At 44.3% G+C, this 17423-nt stretch overlaps 1 protein-coding gene across 5 annotated transcripts in view; it reads right to left on the bottom strand.

The window, feature by feature from the left end:
- The window catches only part of PIGL (phosphatidylinositol glycan anchor biosynthesis class L), a 127215-nt gene that overhangs the window by 14972 nt on the left and 94820 nt on the right, over positions 1–17423 (bottom strand). For 2 of the 5 annotated variants that reach the window (XM_055258866.2, XM_055258867.2), the window contains one exon: positions 5375–7834. The exons of 2 other annotated variants lie outside the window; for them this stretch is intronic. In XM_055258866.2, coding sequence (XP_055114841.2) covers positions 7736–7834 — 99 coding nt within the window. In that variant the 3' untranslated portion in view covers positions 5375–7735. Of the gene's footprint in view, positions 1–5374; positions 7835–17423 lie in introns of those variants that run through there. One more of the 5 variants, XM_055258868.2, reaches the window with a different exon arrangement.

Here is a 17423-nt window from a genome sequence, read left to right as displayed (position 1 = left end):
GACAGGGTCTGGTTCTGTCACCCAGGCTGGAGTGCAATGGCAAAATGCAACCCCTGCCTCCCAGGCTCAAGCCATCCTCTCACCTCAACCTCCCTGGGTAATTTTTGTATTTTTAGTTCACTATATTGCCTAGGCTGGTCTCGAACTCCTGAACTCAAGCCATATAATATTTTATAATTTTTTTCAGCCTTTTTCACTTTTGTGGTTATATATCCATCTGTTCCCAATAACTGCACTTTTGTTTTCTCTTTTCCTGAATTAGACTTGCATTGTATTGGCTTATTTCATTTTTCAAAGAAAACTTATTCTTTCCACTATTTTTTGGTTTCACTTATTTAATCTAATCTTATATCTCTATTAAGTCCCTCTTGCTATTGGTTTCTATTTTTTATTTTCTCAATCATGTAGTTCACTTATTTTCAATCTTTTAAAAAATTAAGCATTTAAGACTACAATTTACCTAAATACAGATCCCACATCAAGTGTTAATTTTTATTACTTTCTAGATAATTGGTAATACCAATTTTGATTTCCTCTTTGATCTAGGGGTTTTTTAGGAAGGGGCGTCTTGATTTCTGAGTAGTGTTGTTTATCCCCCTCTTTAGTAATTTTATTATTTACTTGCATGTTATTTAATTATGATCAAAGAATGTGGCCTGTTAAATCTCTACATTAGGGAATTTATTAGGGATTTCTCTGCTGGGCGCAGTGGCTTATGCCTGCAATCCCAACATTTTGGGAGGCCAAAGTGGTCAACATAGCGACACCTCGTCTCATTAAAACAAACAAACAAACAAACAACAACAAAAAGAACAGCCAGACGTGGTGGCTCACGCCTGTAATCCCAGCACTTTTGGAGCTGAGGCAGACGGATCACTTGAGGTCAGAAGTTTGAGACCAGCCTGGCCAACATGGTAAAATCCTGTCTCTACTGAAAATACAAAAATTAGCTGGGCATGGTGGCGCACATCTGTAATCCCAGCTACTGGGGAGGCTGAGGCAGGAGAATCGCTTGAACCCGGGAGACGGACAGTGAGTCAAGATCACACCACTGCACTCCAGCCTGTGCGACAGAGTGAGACTCCGTTTCAAACAAACAAACAAACAAACAAACAAACAAAACCCACAAAAAACTAGAGGTGGTGGCACATGCCTGTAGTCCCAGCTACTTGGGAGGCTGAAGCAGAGGGTTCCTCGAGCCCAGGAAATTTGAGGCTGCAGTGAGCTGTGATCACACCACTGCATTCCAAGCCTGGGTGACAGAACAAGACCTGGTCTCAAATAAATAAATAAATAAATGGATTTATCAGTGGCCAATAAACAGTCAACTTTTGTAAACATTCTATCACATAAGTGAATGTTTGCTTTATTCCAATGTTTGATGTTACTATTTTTGGCAACTCGATTTTTCAAAATTCTGGAAGAATACTGAGGCCTCCTACTATTATCGTGGTGTCTTGTTTGTTTTTGTCTTTTAATAAAGGTCTTGTATGTCTGGGAGGTTTTGTTTTATGTATCTGGCTACTGTGATGTTGGGTGCCTATCATCTCATGGAGTGAACCTGTTAACATACCCATCTTTGTCCAGTTAATGCTTCTTGGTGTCATATTGGGTTTGGCCTGGATTTCTGGTGTTGCTCTTCCTTCTTTTTGTTCTCCTGCTATATGGTATATGGTTCATCCTTTTATTTTTAGCCTTTGTTACTTTTAGATGTAGCTAGATTTTGTTTTCTAACACATTGATTTGACAGTCTGTTTTGGTCTGGAAATTCAGCCTGTTCATATTTTTTGAAGTAGCTCTGATTTCATTCTTTTTGTATTACTTCTATTATATTTATTACATTTTATACTATTTTCCTTTTTTCTTACTTTTGCAGTCTTTTAAGTTTCTCTTTGTTTCCTGCTTTCCTCTTTGCTAATTGAGATCCCATGCTTTTCAGTTTCAGCCCTGGAACTGTATACCTTTCAGTTCCTCACAATCCAGACTGCAGCCCATCAGTTGTCTATTTGTCACCCTGCACCATACGGCTTTACCCCCAGCCCAGCCTCCCCTTGGCCGCAGAAGACACTTTTTTTTTTTTTTTTTTTTGATGAAGTCTTGCTCTGTTGCCAGGCCGGAGTGCAGTGGCGCAATCTCGGCTCACTGCAACCTCCGTCTCCTGGGTTCAAGCGAGTCTCATGCTTCAGCCTCCCGAGTAGCTGGGACTACAGGCACACACCACCATGCCCAGCTAATTTTTTGTATTTTTAGTAGAGACAGGGTTTCACCATGTTGGCCAGGATGGTCTTGATCTCTTCACTTCATGATCCACCCGCCTCGGCCTCCCAAAGTGCTGGGATTACAGGCATGAGCCACCATGCCCGGCCTAGTTTTTTTTTTTTTTTGAAACAGAGTCTCACTCTGTAGCCCAGACTGGAGTGCAATGGCACAATCTCGGCTCACTGCAACTTCTGCCTCCTGGGTTCAAGTGATTCTCCTGCCTCAGCCTCCCAAGTAGCTGGGATTACAGGCATGCGCCACCACGCCCAGCTAATTTTTGTATTTTTAGTAGAGACAGGGTTTCGCCATGTTGGCCAGGCTGGTCTCGAACTCCTGACTTCAAGTGATCTGCCTGCCTCGGCCTCCCAAAGTGCTAGGATTACAGGTGTGAGCCACGGTGGCTGGCCCCAAGAGGGTACCTTTTGAATACTTTAATCTCCCCCTTCTCACTGGGAATTTAGGAATTTCACAGCATATTTGTGCATCTGTTTTAAAAATCAAAGCTGCCTAGGATTTGGCGGGCTCTTTCGCGTACTCAGTCTCCTTCAGATTACGGAAGTTCTCATTTATTACCCTCCTGCTTTTGCTCCTTCTGGAACTTCCATTATTCACACTGGCTCTCCTTAATGTGTTTTCAAATCTCTTTTCCACCCTTATTTCCATTTCTTGGCTTTTTAACCTCTTTGTTCTGCAATATATCTTCTACTTGATATTCCACATTACTAATTTGGTCACCACGGAGAAGTGTGCTTTTTTGTCTGGGTCAGTGCCCGGGCTTTCACTACTGTTTCTGATAAAGTCTCTTCCATTTAATTGCTACTTCAGTGAGATCTGCCCTATTCCCCTCCCTCTGAGCCTCCTCAGGTGAGGGTTCCCCTTTTGTGTTGTGTCTGGTTGCTCTTGATTTTTGTGTTTTCTTAATGAGTCAGGGCTGCTGAGCAGTGGCCAAGCGGGGAGTGGCTGAAGATGGCAGTTTCTGCTCTCTGGACCGAGGTGAGAACTGGCAAACCATCAGCCCTTGCCGAGGATGGAGTGAGTGGGGGATTGTTTGCAGGTCTGACAAGGGGTGACCCTCTCCTGACTTCAGCACACCCACCCCGGCCTGGTGGCTCTCCAGGTCTCTGAGCAAGTGGATGCTGCCCCTCCCAGACAATTCTTAGTTCACTGAGATCCTTTCTATTTGGGCAGCTGGAGGAGAGGATTCTCTCTCTTCTCTTCTCTTTCTTTTTTCTTTTTTTTTTGGTGTTCCTTCAAGGAACCATGAAATTCTGATTTTTGCTCCAGGCTTTGGGGCTACTGCTGCCTAGTTTTGCAGGTTGTTAACCAAACAAGAGCATCTGGCTAAGTGGATGCTTAAGTCTCTGCTCCTTCTACAAGGCTGTTTGTGGCTGTCCCTGGGGAGGGAATGTGTTTGCAGGCAGGAAAGACTACTTGTTGATAATTTGCACAAGGACAATCTTTTCTTGCCAGGACAAGTGTCCCCAGGGCTGCATTGAATCTGGAGGGTACTTTTCTCCCAAAGGCACTGCTAGTGGCTGCCCTAACTGGCTTCCAGGGGCTTCCTTCCCTCCTGTGCTGCAGTCCCTTGGCTCTCTGCTGGTACCAAGGAGAGCCAAGTTCTGGTCTGTCCTCTTTCCAGAACCTAGAGTAGAACCTGCAGTCTCAGATGCAGCAACCCTCTTTTTTTAATTTTTAAAATCTTATTTATTTTTATTTTATTTTATTTTATTTTTTTGAGATGGAGTATCCCTTTATCGCCGAGGCTGGAGTGCAGTGGTGTGATCTCGACTCACTGCAACCTCCGCCTCCCGGGTTCAAGCAATTGTGCCTCAGCCTCCCAAGTAGCTGGGATTATAGGCGTGAGCCACCGCGCTGGCCGACTTCTACTTAATTATTTCAAAAAAGTTGGAATGTACAATAAAACAAAAGAGGCAGAAAATAAGTTTTAAGTCTCACCATCCAGAAGCAAATATTGATAATTTTGTTCATCTTTCTAACCTCTAAGATTTATATATATATATATATATATATATATATATTTTTTTTTTTTTTTTTTTTTTTTTTTTTTTTTTGAGACAGGATCTCATTCTGTGGCCTAGGCTGGAGTGCAGTGGTATGATCATGGCTCACTGCAGCCTCGACCTCCTGGGCACAAGTGATCATCTCACTTCAGCCTCCCGAGTAGCTGGGACTATACATACACACTACCAAGCCTGGGTAATATTAAAATTTTTTGAAAAGATGGGGTCTTACTATGTTGCCCAGGCTGGTTTCAAACTCCTGAGCTCAAGTAATCCTCCTGCATCAAGCCTCCCAAAGTGCTGGGATTACAGGTGTGAGCCACTGCACCTGGCCTATACACACTTTTTTTTTTTTTTTTTTTTTTTTTTTTAGATGGAGTCTCACTCTGTTGTCAGGCTGGAGTGCAGTGGCACGATCTCGGCTCACTGCAATCTCCGCCTCCCAGGTTCAAGCAATTTGCCTGCCTCAGCCGCCTGAGTAGCTGGGACTACAGGTGCCCGCCACCACGCCCGGCTAATTTTTATATTTTTAGTAGAGATGAGGTTTCACCATGTTGGCCAGGATGGTCTCCATCTCTTGACCTTGTGATCTGCCCGCCTCAGCCTCCCAAAGTGCTGGGATTACAGGTGTGAGCCACGGCAGCCGGGCCTATAAACACACTTTTTAAAAAACTTCATATGAAGGCTGGGCAAGGTGGCTCACGCCTGTAATCCCAGCACTTTGGGAGGCCGAGGTGGGTGGATCACAAGGTCAAGAGATCGAGACCATCCTGGCCAACATCGTGAAACCCCGTCTCTACTAAAAACACAAAAATCAGCTGGGCGTGGTGGCGCATGCCTATAATCCCAGCTATTCCGGAGGCTGAGGCAGAAGAATCACTTGAATCCGGGAGGCCAAGGTTGCAGTGAGCCGAGATCGTGCCACTGCACTCCAGCCGGGTGACACAGTGAGACTCCGTCTCAAAACAAATAAACAAACAAACAAAAAAACTTCACATGATATCAAAATTCTCACGATATCATGATATCCAAATGATATCCAAAAAAACTTCTCACGATATCCAAATGATCCATAAACAACAACAACAAAGTCCTTTACAATTATAAATGTTCATTGTTGAAAGATTACCTTGCCAGCTAGTATTTATCTTTTGGATATATATCTTTTGATATATATGTATTTATTTATTTATATACTTGTGTATATATTTATTCAACAAAAATGGGATTGTGCTATTCCTAACCCGCTGTTAAAAATTTAATACAGTGTGAACGTTCTTCCTTGTTACAAAACACAATTGCATCACTGGATTTTTCCAGTTTTGCTATTATAAATAATACAATGATGATTTTTTTTTTTTTTTTTTTTTTTTTTTTTTTTTTTTTGAGACGGAGTCTTGCTGTGTCACCCAGGCTGGAGTGCAATGGCGCGATCTCGGCTCACTGCAAGCTCCGCCTCCCGGGTTCAGGCCATTCTCCTGCCTCAGCCTCCCGAGGAGCTGGGACTACAGGCGCCCGCCAACACGCCCGGCTAATTTTTTGTATGTTTAGTAGAGACAGGGTTTCACCGTGTTAGCCAGGATGGTCTCGATCTCCTGACCTCGTGATCCGCCCGCCTCGGCCTCCCAAAGTGCTGGGATTACAGGCTTGAGCCACCGCGCCCGGCCACAATGATGATCTTTGTGTATATAATTGTTGTTGTTTTTTTGGAGACAGAGTTTTGTTCTGTCACCCAGGCTGGAGTGCAGTGGCGCGATCTTGGCTCACTGCAGCCTCCGCCTTCTGGGTTCAAGCAATTCTTGTGCCTCAGCCTTCCCAGTAGCTGGGACCACAGGCCTGTGGCACCATGCCTGGCTAATTTTTTGTATTTTTAGTAGACATGGGGTTTTGCCACATTGGCCAGGCTTGTCTCGAACTCCTGGCCTCAAGTGATCCACCCTCCTTGACCTCCCAAAGTGCTGGGATTACAGGTGTGAGCCACTGCGCCCAGCCAGTGTGTATATAATTTTGATTTTCTAAGTATTCCTTAGGTCATAGAATATGCATATTTTAAAAGCTTTTAGCAGAGTTGCTGTTCAGAAAGGCTGGGTCAGTGTCTGTCTTCCTAGTAACAGGGCAGAGGTCAGTCTGTCCTACCACCCTCTCCTACTGCACTCTAGCCAGTGTTAGTAATGTGCTTCTGGTCACATTTTCACATGAGGGCTATTAGGAGCTATTGACAAAGTTTAAGTAGACAAATCACATAACCAGATTTGCATTTTTGATTCCAGCTTCAGAGCCTAATAGCTCTATTAGTCTTATGTGGTCCCTAGGAGGCATTCAAGATAATGGTGACAGTAAGCAAAGGAGGGCAAGTTGAGGTGGAATGTCTAAACAAGCAGGTCTCTAACCTGCAGCTATGGAGAAGCAATTCAGTGTTTCCTGTGGCAGGTGGAGGGCATACTTACCCAGTAGAGCACGCGAGACTCTTTGATATGCACCTTCATGTATTATCTTGTTCAGTTCTCTGAGGTTGGGATCGTTATTATTTCCCATTTTGCAGATGAGAGAATTGAGGCAGAGAAAGGTTCAGCACCTTGCCTTTGGTTACACAGCTGGTCATTCTGGCTTCAATCGCAGGGCTATCAGCCTGTGCTCTTCACCACTTAGCTTCCCTGCCTCAGGCCACTTCCCTGGAGCGTTAGCTGGATTCTGAGAGTAGTTTCCAAGCCAGAGCTTTCAGAGAGCTTTTGTTTGTAGGACAATTTTAAGACATCAGGTTCTTGAATGTTTTGTGTTTTTTTAAATCTCAGATTTATCTTCCTATTTCCTACTTCTCCAAAGAGACTGAGAGCTGACATATTTGATCGTAAGCTCTTTGAGGCAGAGCCCTTGTAATCGTCTCTGTATAAAACAGTGTCCACCCCAGTGACCTGTACTTGGATGCTTCAATCAACAGCTGTCCTGTTACATAGAGCAAGATTTTCCTAGACCCCCATTCTGATAAAAGAAAAATCAAAGGAATTATGATTGAACCAATTCAACACACACTGTTGCATTTTGTGTATGTGTTTTTGGTGAACCTGCTTTGGAAACAATGTAAAAGTCACATCTGTGGAGTGTTTTTAGAGCACTTTTACGTTCATTTATGATAATAGGGACCTGCCCAGGCACTGGGCTAAGTGTTCCACATATACTGTGTCATTATGTAAATTGTTTTTCACAAGAACTTGAGAAGCTAGCAGGGTAGCTATTATTATCCTTAGGGTGGTTTGTTTTTGGTTCTTTGGGTTTTTTCCCAGGGGAAGAAGCTGGAGTTTGGACAGCCCCTGGCCTACATGGGCTCCCTTTTGCAGAGGCTGCTCCAGCAGGGATCTCCTTGAGCTCAGGCAAATAAGCCAGTGCCAGGCCAGGTCCCCTGCACTCCTTTGTCTATTTTCCCCTTTGTTCCTTGGATCTGAAAACCCTTCAAGGCTTCAGAGGAAGCTCAGTGAGTTGATTCTCATGTACCGGGAGAAGATAATGTAGAGGCGGCGGAACCAGAGGAGCTGGCTGCGGTGGCAGGACATGGCTTTCTAGAAGAATCAAAGAGAACCAGTTATGAAACACTTGCACTGGAGCTGTTTCATTACTTTCAGATCTGGCCTCCGCACCTTAAATCCTTCCTCGCACTAATATGCTTCATGCTATAGCCTTATCTGTCTTCTTCCTGTAACCCACGAACCTCTCTGGATTGGCCTCCTATCATGGCCCCTGCTTTCCCATCTCCTACTTCCTGTGATTATAACACACAATGCTCACTGTAGCTACAGCACTCACCATGGGACACCAGAAAACTGGCAGAACAGTCCACATGCATCATCTCAATGTTAACAACCCTGTGAATCAAGTACTGTTATTACTGTTTTTTAAAAAATAAATAGATGAGGAAACTTGTCAGTCTCAAACAGCTAGTAGGTAGTACAGCTGGCTAAGATTTTAACCCAGAGCCATCTGATTGATTCTAGAGTCCACATTCTTTTTTTTTTTTTTTTTGAGCCTGTCGCCCAGGCTGGAGTACAGTGGCGTGATCTTGGCTTACTGCAAGCTCTGCCTCCCGGGTTCACGCCATTCTCCTGCCTCAGCCTCCTGAGTAGCTGGGACTACAGGCGCCTGCCACCACGCCTGGCTAATTTTTTGTATATTTAGTAGAGGCAGGGTTTCACCCTGTTAGCCAGGATGGTCTTGATCTCCTGACCTCGTGATCCGCCCGCCAAGGCCTTCCAAAGTGCTGGGATTACAGGCGTGAGCCACGTGCCCGGCTGGTTAGAGTCCACATTCTTAATCACGTTGCTACTACCTCAAATATACAACACAAAAAGGGATGTTTCACGGGAAGGAAGCTAGTACACTATGCCCAAATTCCTCTGAGTTAGGTCGTTTGGGGAGGTCCAATCACTATCAGAAGAAGAAAAAAAGGAATGGCACACAAGTGTGAGTTGTCGTTCCCACCTTCTAGGGGAAATGTACATTATCTTGTTATTCAGACCTAATATAGTTCGGTTTTTAAACAGAATAGATTACAGCAACTGACTTCACTAGATATACATAAAAGGATGTGCCTGTTTATCTCTAAGTACTATAATTAACTTGCCTCTCTAAGCTAATATCTTCACAAACTTTTATGTAAATAACCCCTTTTACATTCATTGTCAGACCCTACATGACTTGCCAGGTGCGGAGGTTCACGCCTGTAATCCCAGCACTTTGGGAGGCTGAGGTGGGTGGATCACCTGAAGTCGGGAGTTCGAGACCAGCCTGACCAACATGGAGAAACCCTGTCTGTACGGAAAATACAAAATTAGTCAGGCATGGGGGCTCATGCCTGTAATCCCAGCTACTCAGGAGCCTGAGGCAGGAGAATCGCTTGAACCCGGGAGGCAGAGGTTGCAGTGAGCTGAGATCGCACCATTGCACTCCAGCCTGGGCAACAAGAGTGAAACTCCATCTCAAAAAAAAAAAAAGAAAAGAAAAGAAAAGAAAAGAAAAGAAAAGAAAAGACAAAGACCCTACATGACTTTAAAGATGTAAACACACCTATGATAACCAATCTTTAACTGGTAAAGAGAATTGAGGCAGAACAATCACCATAGAATATTATTGGGAAAATATTACACAGCATTGTTTCAACAGGAAATCCAACTATGATTTTTTTTTTTTTTTTTCTGAGAGAGAGTCTCTGTCACCCAGGCTGGGGTGCAGTGGCGTGATCTCAGCTCACTGCAACCTCTGCCTCCCGGGTTCAAACAATTATCCTGCCTCAGCCTCCTGAGTAGTTGGGATTACAGGCACCCACCGCCATACTCAGCTAATTTTTGTATTTTTATTAGAGACAGGGTTTCATCATGTTGGCCAGGCTGGTCTCGAACTTCTGACCTCAAGTGATCCACCTACCTCAGCCTCCTAAAGTGCTGGAATTACAGGTGTGAGCCACCGCACCTGGCCCAACTACAACTTTTTTTTTTCTTTTTTGAGATGGAGTCTCACTCTGTCACCCAGGCTAGAGTGCAATGGTGCAATCTTGGCTCAACGCAACCTCTGCCTCCTGGGTTCAAGCAATTCTCCTGCCTTAGCCTCCAAGTAGCTGGGATTACAGGTGCCTGCCACCATGCCTGGCTCATTTTTGCATTTTTAGTAGAGACATGGTTTCACTATGTTGTTCAGGTCAGATCACTTCTGACCTCAAGTGATCCACCTGCCTTGGCCTCCCAAAGTGCTGGGATTACAGGAGTGAGCCACTTCGCCCAGCCCAATTACAATTTTTTCTTTTTCTTTTTCTTTCTTTTTTTTTTTTTTTTTTTTTTTTTTGTTGAAATGGAGTCTTGCTGTGTCGCCAGGCTGGAGTGCAGTGGCCCCACCTCGGCTCACCACAACCTCTTGAACTCCTGGGTTCAAGCTATTTTCCTGCCTCAGCCTCCTGAGTAGCTGGGATTACAGGCACATGCCACCATGCCCGGCTAATTTTTGTATTTTTAGTAGAGATGGGTTTCACCATGTTGGCCAGGATGGTTTCAATCTCCTGACCATGTGATCCACCCACCTTGGCCTCCCAAAGAGCTGGGATTACAGGTGTGAGCCACTGTGCCCAGCCTCCAACTATAATTTTTGAAGGAAATTTACCATCAAACAAAATGGATGTGTAAACTCACAGAATAGAATGAAAATTTTGAAGACTGCAATCAAGAAAAAAATATTTAGGAAAACATTGAGAAAGAACATTGTAGTCCAATCACACTTGATTTTTTTTTTTTTTTTCTTGAGACGGAGTCTCGCTCTGTCGCCCAGGCTGGAGTGCAGTGGCGCAATCTCGGCTCACTGCAAGCTCCGCCTCCCGGGTTCACGCCATTCTCCTGCCTCAGCCTCTCCGAGTAGCTGGGACTACAGGCGCCCGCCACCATGCCCGGCTAATTTTTTTGTATTTTTAGTAGAGACGGAGTTTCACCGTGGTCTCGATCTCCTGACCTCGTGATTCGCCCGCCTCGGCCTCCCAAAGTGCTGGGATTACAAGCGTGAGCCACCGCGCCCGGCCCAATCACACTTGATTTGTCTGCTTGTAATAGTTACCAAGTTACAAGGATTTCCCATATCATGCTGCCTACGTGGCCCATGTACTGAGATGCCCTAATCTTTCAATGACTTTCAGCATTCATTAGGATGGATACTTATAGAAATTATTTATGTTGTGTGTCCAAAAGTTTATTTAGATGTGTCCAAAATTATATGTGCAATTTTGTATTTCTGCTTTTTCCCCTCTTTTGGAGCATTTTCACTATATATCCTTCAAAACTGTGATTTTACTCGTTATATAGTACTGTCTCATTCACCTGGTGAATATTAGTTCCTATTTTGGTTATTATAAATTATTCTAATGAATATCCTTGGGCATAAATTTCTGGACACATCTTTGTTCATTTCCTGAACATAAAATTATAAAAATATACAGAATGAGTAGGATTGAAAAAAATTATGGAAATAAAAATTATTGGGTTAGAGTACATATACATTTATTATTTTTATATATATATACACACACACATATATATATATATATTTTTTTTTTCTAGAGACAGGGTCTCACTCTGTTGCCCAAGATGGAGTGCAGTGGCATGATCATGGCTCACTGCAGTCTGCAATTCCTGGGCTCAAATGATACTCCTACCTCAGCCTCTCGAGTAGCTGGGACTACAGATAGGCATTGCCACACCTGGCTAATTTTTTTTTTTTTTTTTTTGAGATGGAGTTTCACTCTTTTTGCCCAGGCTGGAGTGCAATGGTGTGCTCTCGGCTCACTGCAACCTCTGCCTCACCTCTGCCTCACCTCTGCCTCACCTCTGCCTCCCGGATTCAAGCGATTCTCCTGCCTCATCCTCCTGAGTAGCTGGGAGTACAGGCACCTGCCACCACTCCGTCTAATTTTTTGTATTTTAGTAGAGACGGGGTTTCACCATGTTGGCCAGGATGGTCTCAATCTCTTGACCTTGTGATCCTCCCACCTCGGGCTCCCAAAGTGCTGGGATTACAGGCGTGAGCCACTGCACCTGGCCTTTTACACCTGGCTAATTTTTAAAAAAATTTTTTGTAGAGACAGGGTCTTGATATGTTGCCCAGGCTGGTCTTGAACTCCTGGCCTCAAGCGATCCTCCTCCCTTGGCCTTCCAAAGTGCTGGAATTAGAGGCATAATAAGCCAACATACCCAGACTAATTTTTTCTTTTTAAATTTTTTTTGAGACAAAGTTTCACTCTTGTCACCCAGGCTGGAGTGCAATGGCGCAATCTTGGCTCACTGCAACCTCTGCCTCCCAGGTTCAAGTGATTCTCCTGCCTCAGCCTCCAAGGTAGCTAGGGTTACAGGGATGCACCACGATGCCCAGCTAGTTTTTGTATTTTTAGTAGAGACAGGGTTTGGCAATGTTGGTCAGGTTGATCTCAAACTCCTGACCTCAGGCGATACACCCATCTCGGCCTCCCAAAGTGCTGGGATTACAGGCGTGAGCCACCGTGCCCAGCCTTTCTTTTTAATTTTTAAACATCTTAATAATTGTATAATTATTACCTGTAATTATACAATAATAATTACTTGTATAATTCAATATATTTGGCCAGGTGCAGTGGCTACTCGGGATACTGAGGTCAGAGGATTTCTTGAGCTCAGGAGTTCAAGGCTGCTGTGGGTTATGACCACATCACTGCACGCCAGCCTGGGTGACAGACAGAATGACAGCCTACCTCTAAAAAAATTTTTAAATTATATTTAAAAAAATGTAGGAGGTCACCGCAAACAGCAGGGAGAGAAACAAGGGAGAGAGACTGTGGAAAACTTGACTAACAGAAGGCAGGAAAAGAATTGGGGGTGGGGGGAGTGTTAAACAGAAAACACAAAATTAGATAGTAGAAATGTCTAAATATAGCAGTAATTACAAATAAAAATGGACCAAATGTATCCGCTGTATTTCATAGCAGGACTTAAAAAAAATCCAACTACATGCCACTTAACAGAAAATACAACTAAAAATCACAAGAAAAGGATGAAAATAAAAGGATGAAAGAGAAAGATAAACCATACAGATACTAACCTAAAGAAAGCCAGGCACGGTGGATGACACCTGTAATCCCAGCACTTTGGGAGGCTGAGGCGGGCAGATCACCTGAGGTCAGGAGTTCAAGACCAGCTTGGCCAACATGGCAAAACCCCGTCTCTACTAAAAATACAAAAATTAGCTGGGTGTGGTGGTGCACACCCATAATCCCAGCTACTCGGCAGGCTGAGGCAGGAGAATCTCTTGAACCCAGGAGGCGGAGGTTGCAGTGAGCCGAGATCGCACCGCTGTACTCCAGACTGGTGACAGAATGAGACTCCATCTCAAAATAAAATTAAAATTTAAAAAAAAAAAAGAAAGAAAAGAAAGCTAGTATATGGGCCAGGAACAGTGGCTCAAGCCTGTAATCCCAGCACTTTGGGAGGCTGAGGCGGGTGGATCACCAGGTCAGGAGATTGAGACCATCCTGGCCAACATGGTGAAACTCCGTCTCTACTAAAAATACAATTAAGGCTGGGCACAGTGGCTCATGCCTGTAATCACAGCACTTTGGGAGGCCAAGGCAGGTGAATCACCTGAGGTGGGGAGTTCGAGACCATCCTGACCAACATGGAGAAACTCTGTCTCTACTGAAAATACAAAATTATCTGGGCATGGTGGTGCATGCCTGTAATCCCAGCTACTCAGGAAGCTGAGGCAGGAGAATTGCTTGAACCCAGGAGGCGGAGATTGCAATTAGCCGAGATTGCAGTGAGCTGAGATCGCCACTGCACTCCAGCCTGGTGACAGAGCGAGACTACGTCTCAAAAAAAAAAAAATAAATAAAAATAAAATAGAAGATAAAGGGAAAACCATTACAAAACAGGGACATTGTAAGATAATAAGAGGAACTGGCTAGGCGCAGTGGCTCATGCCTATAACCGTGGATCACTTGAGGTCAGGAGTTTGAGACCAGCCTGACCAACATGGGGAAACCCCATCTCTACTAAAAAAAAAAAAAAAATCCAAAATTAGCTGGGCATGGTGGTGCACGCCTGTAACCCCAGCTACTCCGGAGGCTGAGGCAGGGGAATCGCTTGAACCCAGGAGGCAGAGGTTGCAGTGAGCCGAGATCGCATCATCACACTCCAGCCTGGGCAACAAGAGAAAACTCTGTCTCAAAATAAATAAATAAATAAGAGAAATAATCTGCTAACAAGATATAACAGCTTTGGGCAGGGCACGGTGGCTCATGTTTGTAATCCCATCACTTTGGGAGGCTGAGTTGTGCGGATCACCAGGTCAGGAGTTCAAGACTAGCCTGGCCAACATAGTGAAACCCCATCTCTACTGAAAATATAAAAAAAACTAGCCAGGCTTGGTGGTGCCGGCCTGTCTGTAATCTCAGCTACTCAGGAGGCTGAGGCAGGAGAATCACTTGAACCCAGGAGGCAGAGGTTTCAGTGAGCTGAGATCTTACCACTACACTCCAGCCTGAGCGACAGAGTGAGGCTCTGCCTCAAAAAAAAAAGAAAAAAAAAATCAGTGTTATGAAAACCATTCACTGACCACAAAGGAATTAAATTATAAATTAACAATAAAAAGACCACATACACGGCAGGGCGCAGTGGCCCACGCCCGTAATCCCACCACTTTGGGAGGCCGAGGTGGGAGGATCACCTGAGGTCAGGGGTTCGAGACCAGCCTGACTAACATGGCGAAACCCCGTCTCTACTAAAAAATACAAAATTAGCCAGGCGTGGTGGCACCTGCCTGTAATCCCAGCTAACTGGGAGGCTGAGGCAGGAGAATTGCTTGAACCTGGGAGGTGGAGGTTGCAGTGAGCCAAGATTGCACCATTGCACTCCAGCATGGGCACCAAGAGTAAAACTCCGTCTCAAAGAAAAAAAAAAAAAAGACCACATATACACACACAGCCATGCCATTCTCATTTGTGGTAGTTCTATAAAGTCACTGAAAACACTGAATTAGTGAATACTGAACCATTGTTTCTAGTGGAAATACAAGGTTGGGTTCCTCCAAGCCTTTGGCCACAATATTTTCATCAATCAGTCAATATATTACCTTGTTTTATGTATATTTCTGTTTAAAAACTCCATATGAAATGTATGTTGTTGATTCATTAGCACTGAACTCATGGCCAATGGCACTGTAACTCATGCTTGTGATCAAACCCACATAAGGCACATTACAGCCTCTTGTGCTTAGGAATGCAAGACAGCACTTCAGCATCATCCTTAGAGGCTATTTTAAACAGCAAAATCAACAAAAACCGCAAAAATGAGAAAAATGGGGCATTAAATATACACAAAAAGGTATTTTTTTACAGTAGGAGAGCTGAAACAGCTGGGAACATGCATATGTGCATCTGGTGACTCACGTTTCACCCCTCTGCGAGTGTCCACGAATGACCACAAAAGCACTTCGAGCACTGACTTTGGAGTCACAAATGCATTTTAGTGAGTAGGTACATTAATAAATATAGAACTACAAATAATGAAGATGGACACACACGTTTGTAACTGTAAACTATACCCTCAAAGAACAAAGGGGAACTCACAATGGAGACTATAAATTACTTATAATTAAATGACAATAGGAGAACTACATATCAAAACTTATCATGTGTAGCTAAAGAAACACTTCAAGGAAAATTAATAGTATTAAAGTTTTTTTTTTAAAGATTGAAAATGAAAACAAAGCTAACCTTTCAAGTTAAAGAGATTTAAAGAAGAACAGGCTGGGTGCAGTGGCTCACGCCTGTAATCCCAGCACTTTGGGAGGCCAAGCCGGGTAGATCACTTGAGGCCAGAAGTTCAAGACCAGCCTGGCCAAACATGGTGAAACCCAGTCTCTACTAAAAATACAAAAATTAGCCAGGCGCAGTGGCAGGCCCCTGTAGTCCTAGCTACTCAGGAGACTGAGACAGGAGAATTGCTTCAACCCAGGAGGTGGAGGTTGTGGTGAGCCGAGATCGCTCCACTGCACTCCAGCCTGGGCGACAGAGCAAGACTCTGTCTCAAAAAATAAAAATAAAAAATAAATAAATAGGCTGGGTGCTATGGCTCACACCTGTAATCCCAGCACTTTGGGAGGCTGAGGTGGGCGATCACCTGAGGCTGGGAGTTCAAGACCAGCCTGACCAACATGGAGAAACCCCGTCTGTATTAAAAATACAAAATTAGTCAGGCGTGGTGGCGTGTGCCTGTGATCCCAGCTACTTGGGAGGCTGAGGCAGGAGAATCGCTTAAACCCGAGAGGTGAAGGTTGAGGTCAGCCGAGATTGCACAATTGTACTCCAGCCTGGGCAATAAGAGCGAAACTCCGTCTCAAAAAAAATATATAAAATAACAGTAAAAAGAAAGAAAGAACAGAAAAGAAAAGAAAGAAAGAAAGGAAGGAAGGAAGGTGGAGGGAGGGAGGGAGGAAGGAAGGAAGGAAGGAAGGAAGGAAGGAAGGAAGGAAGGAAGGAAGGAAAAGAATAAAACCATAAATGAAGTAGGACAGAAATAATAAAGTACAGAAACTAATGCACTATTGAAGAAACAAGATAATTAATATGTGCTCAACACTGCATTCTCAGTACCTAGCAAAGTGCCTCTTACTAGGTACAAAGGTTTACTGTAGAAAATTTAGAAAATATGGGCCGGGCATGGTGGCTCACGCCTGTAATCCCAGCACTATGGAAGGCCAAGGTGGGTGGATCACCTGAGGTCAGAAATTCAAGACCAGCCTGACCAACATGGTGAAACCCCGTGTCTACTAAAAATACAAAATTAGCTGGGCATGGTGGCACATGCCTGTAATCCCAGCTACTCTGGAGTGTGATGCAGAAAAATCACTTGAACCCAGGAGGTGGAGGGTGCAGTGATCCGAGATCGCACCATTGCACTCCAGCCTGGGCAACAAGAGCGAAACTACATCTAAAAAAAAAAAAGGCCTGGCGCAGCGGTTCACGCCTGTAATCCCAGCATTTTGGGAAGCAGAGGAGGAGAGCAGATCATCTGAAGTCAGGAGTTCAAGACCAACCTGGCCAACATGGTGAAACCCTGCCTCTACTAAAAATACAAAAATTAGCTAAGCGTGGTGGCATGTGCCTGTACTCCCAATTACTCGAGAGGCTGAGGCTGGAGAATTGCTTGCACCTGGGAGGCAGAGGTTGTTGTGAGCTGAGATCGTGCCATTGCACTCCAGCCTGGGCGACAGAGCAAGACTCTGTCTCAAAAAAAAAAAAAAAAAAAAAAAAAAAAAAATGGCTGGGCACAGTGGCTCATGCCTGTAATGCCAGCACTTTGGGAGGCCGAGGTGGGTAGATCACCTGCAGTCAGGAGTTCGAGACCAGCCTGACCAATATGGTGAACTCCCGTCTCTATTAAAAATACAAAAATTAGCTGGGCGTGGTGGCATGAACCTGTAGTCTCAGTTACTGGAGAGGCTGAGACAGAAGAATTGCTTGAACCTGGGAGGTGGAGGTTGCAATGAGCCAAGATTGTGCCACTGCACTCCAGCCTGGGCGGCAGAGGAAGACCTCATCTCAAAGAAAATTTAGAAAATAAAGCTAAACAAAAAACCCCCAAAACCAAAATC

The sequence above is a fragment of the Symphalangus syndactylus genome, chromosome 20, assembly GCF_028878055.3.
Source record: "Symphalangus syndactylus isolate Jambi chromosome 20, NHGRI_mSymSyn1-v2.1_pri, whole genome shotgun sequence".
Taxonomy (NCBI): Eukaryota; Metazoa; Chordata; class Mammalia; order Primates; family Hylobatidae; genus Symphalangus; species Symphalangus syndactylus.
This window is presented reverse-complemented; position numbering and strand designations above follow the sequence as displayed.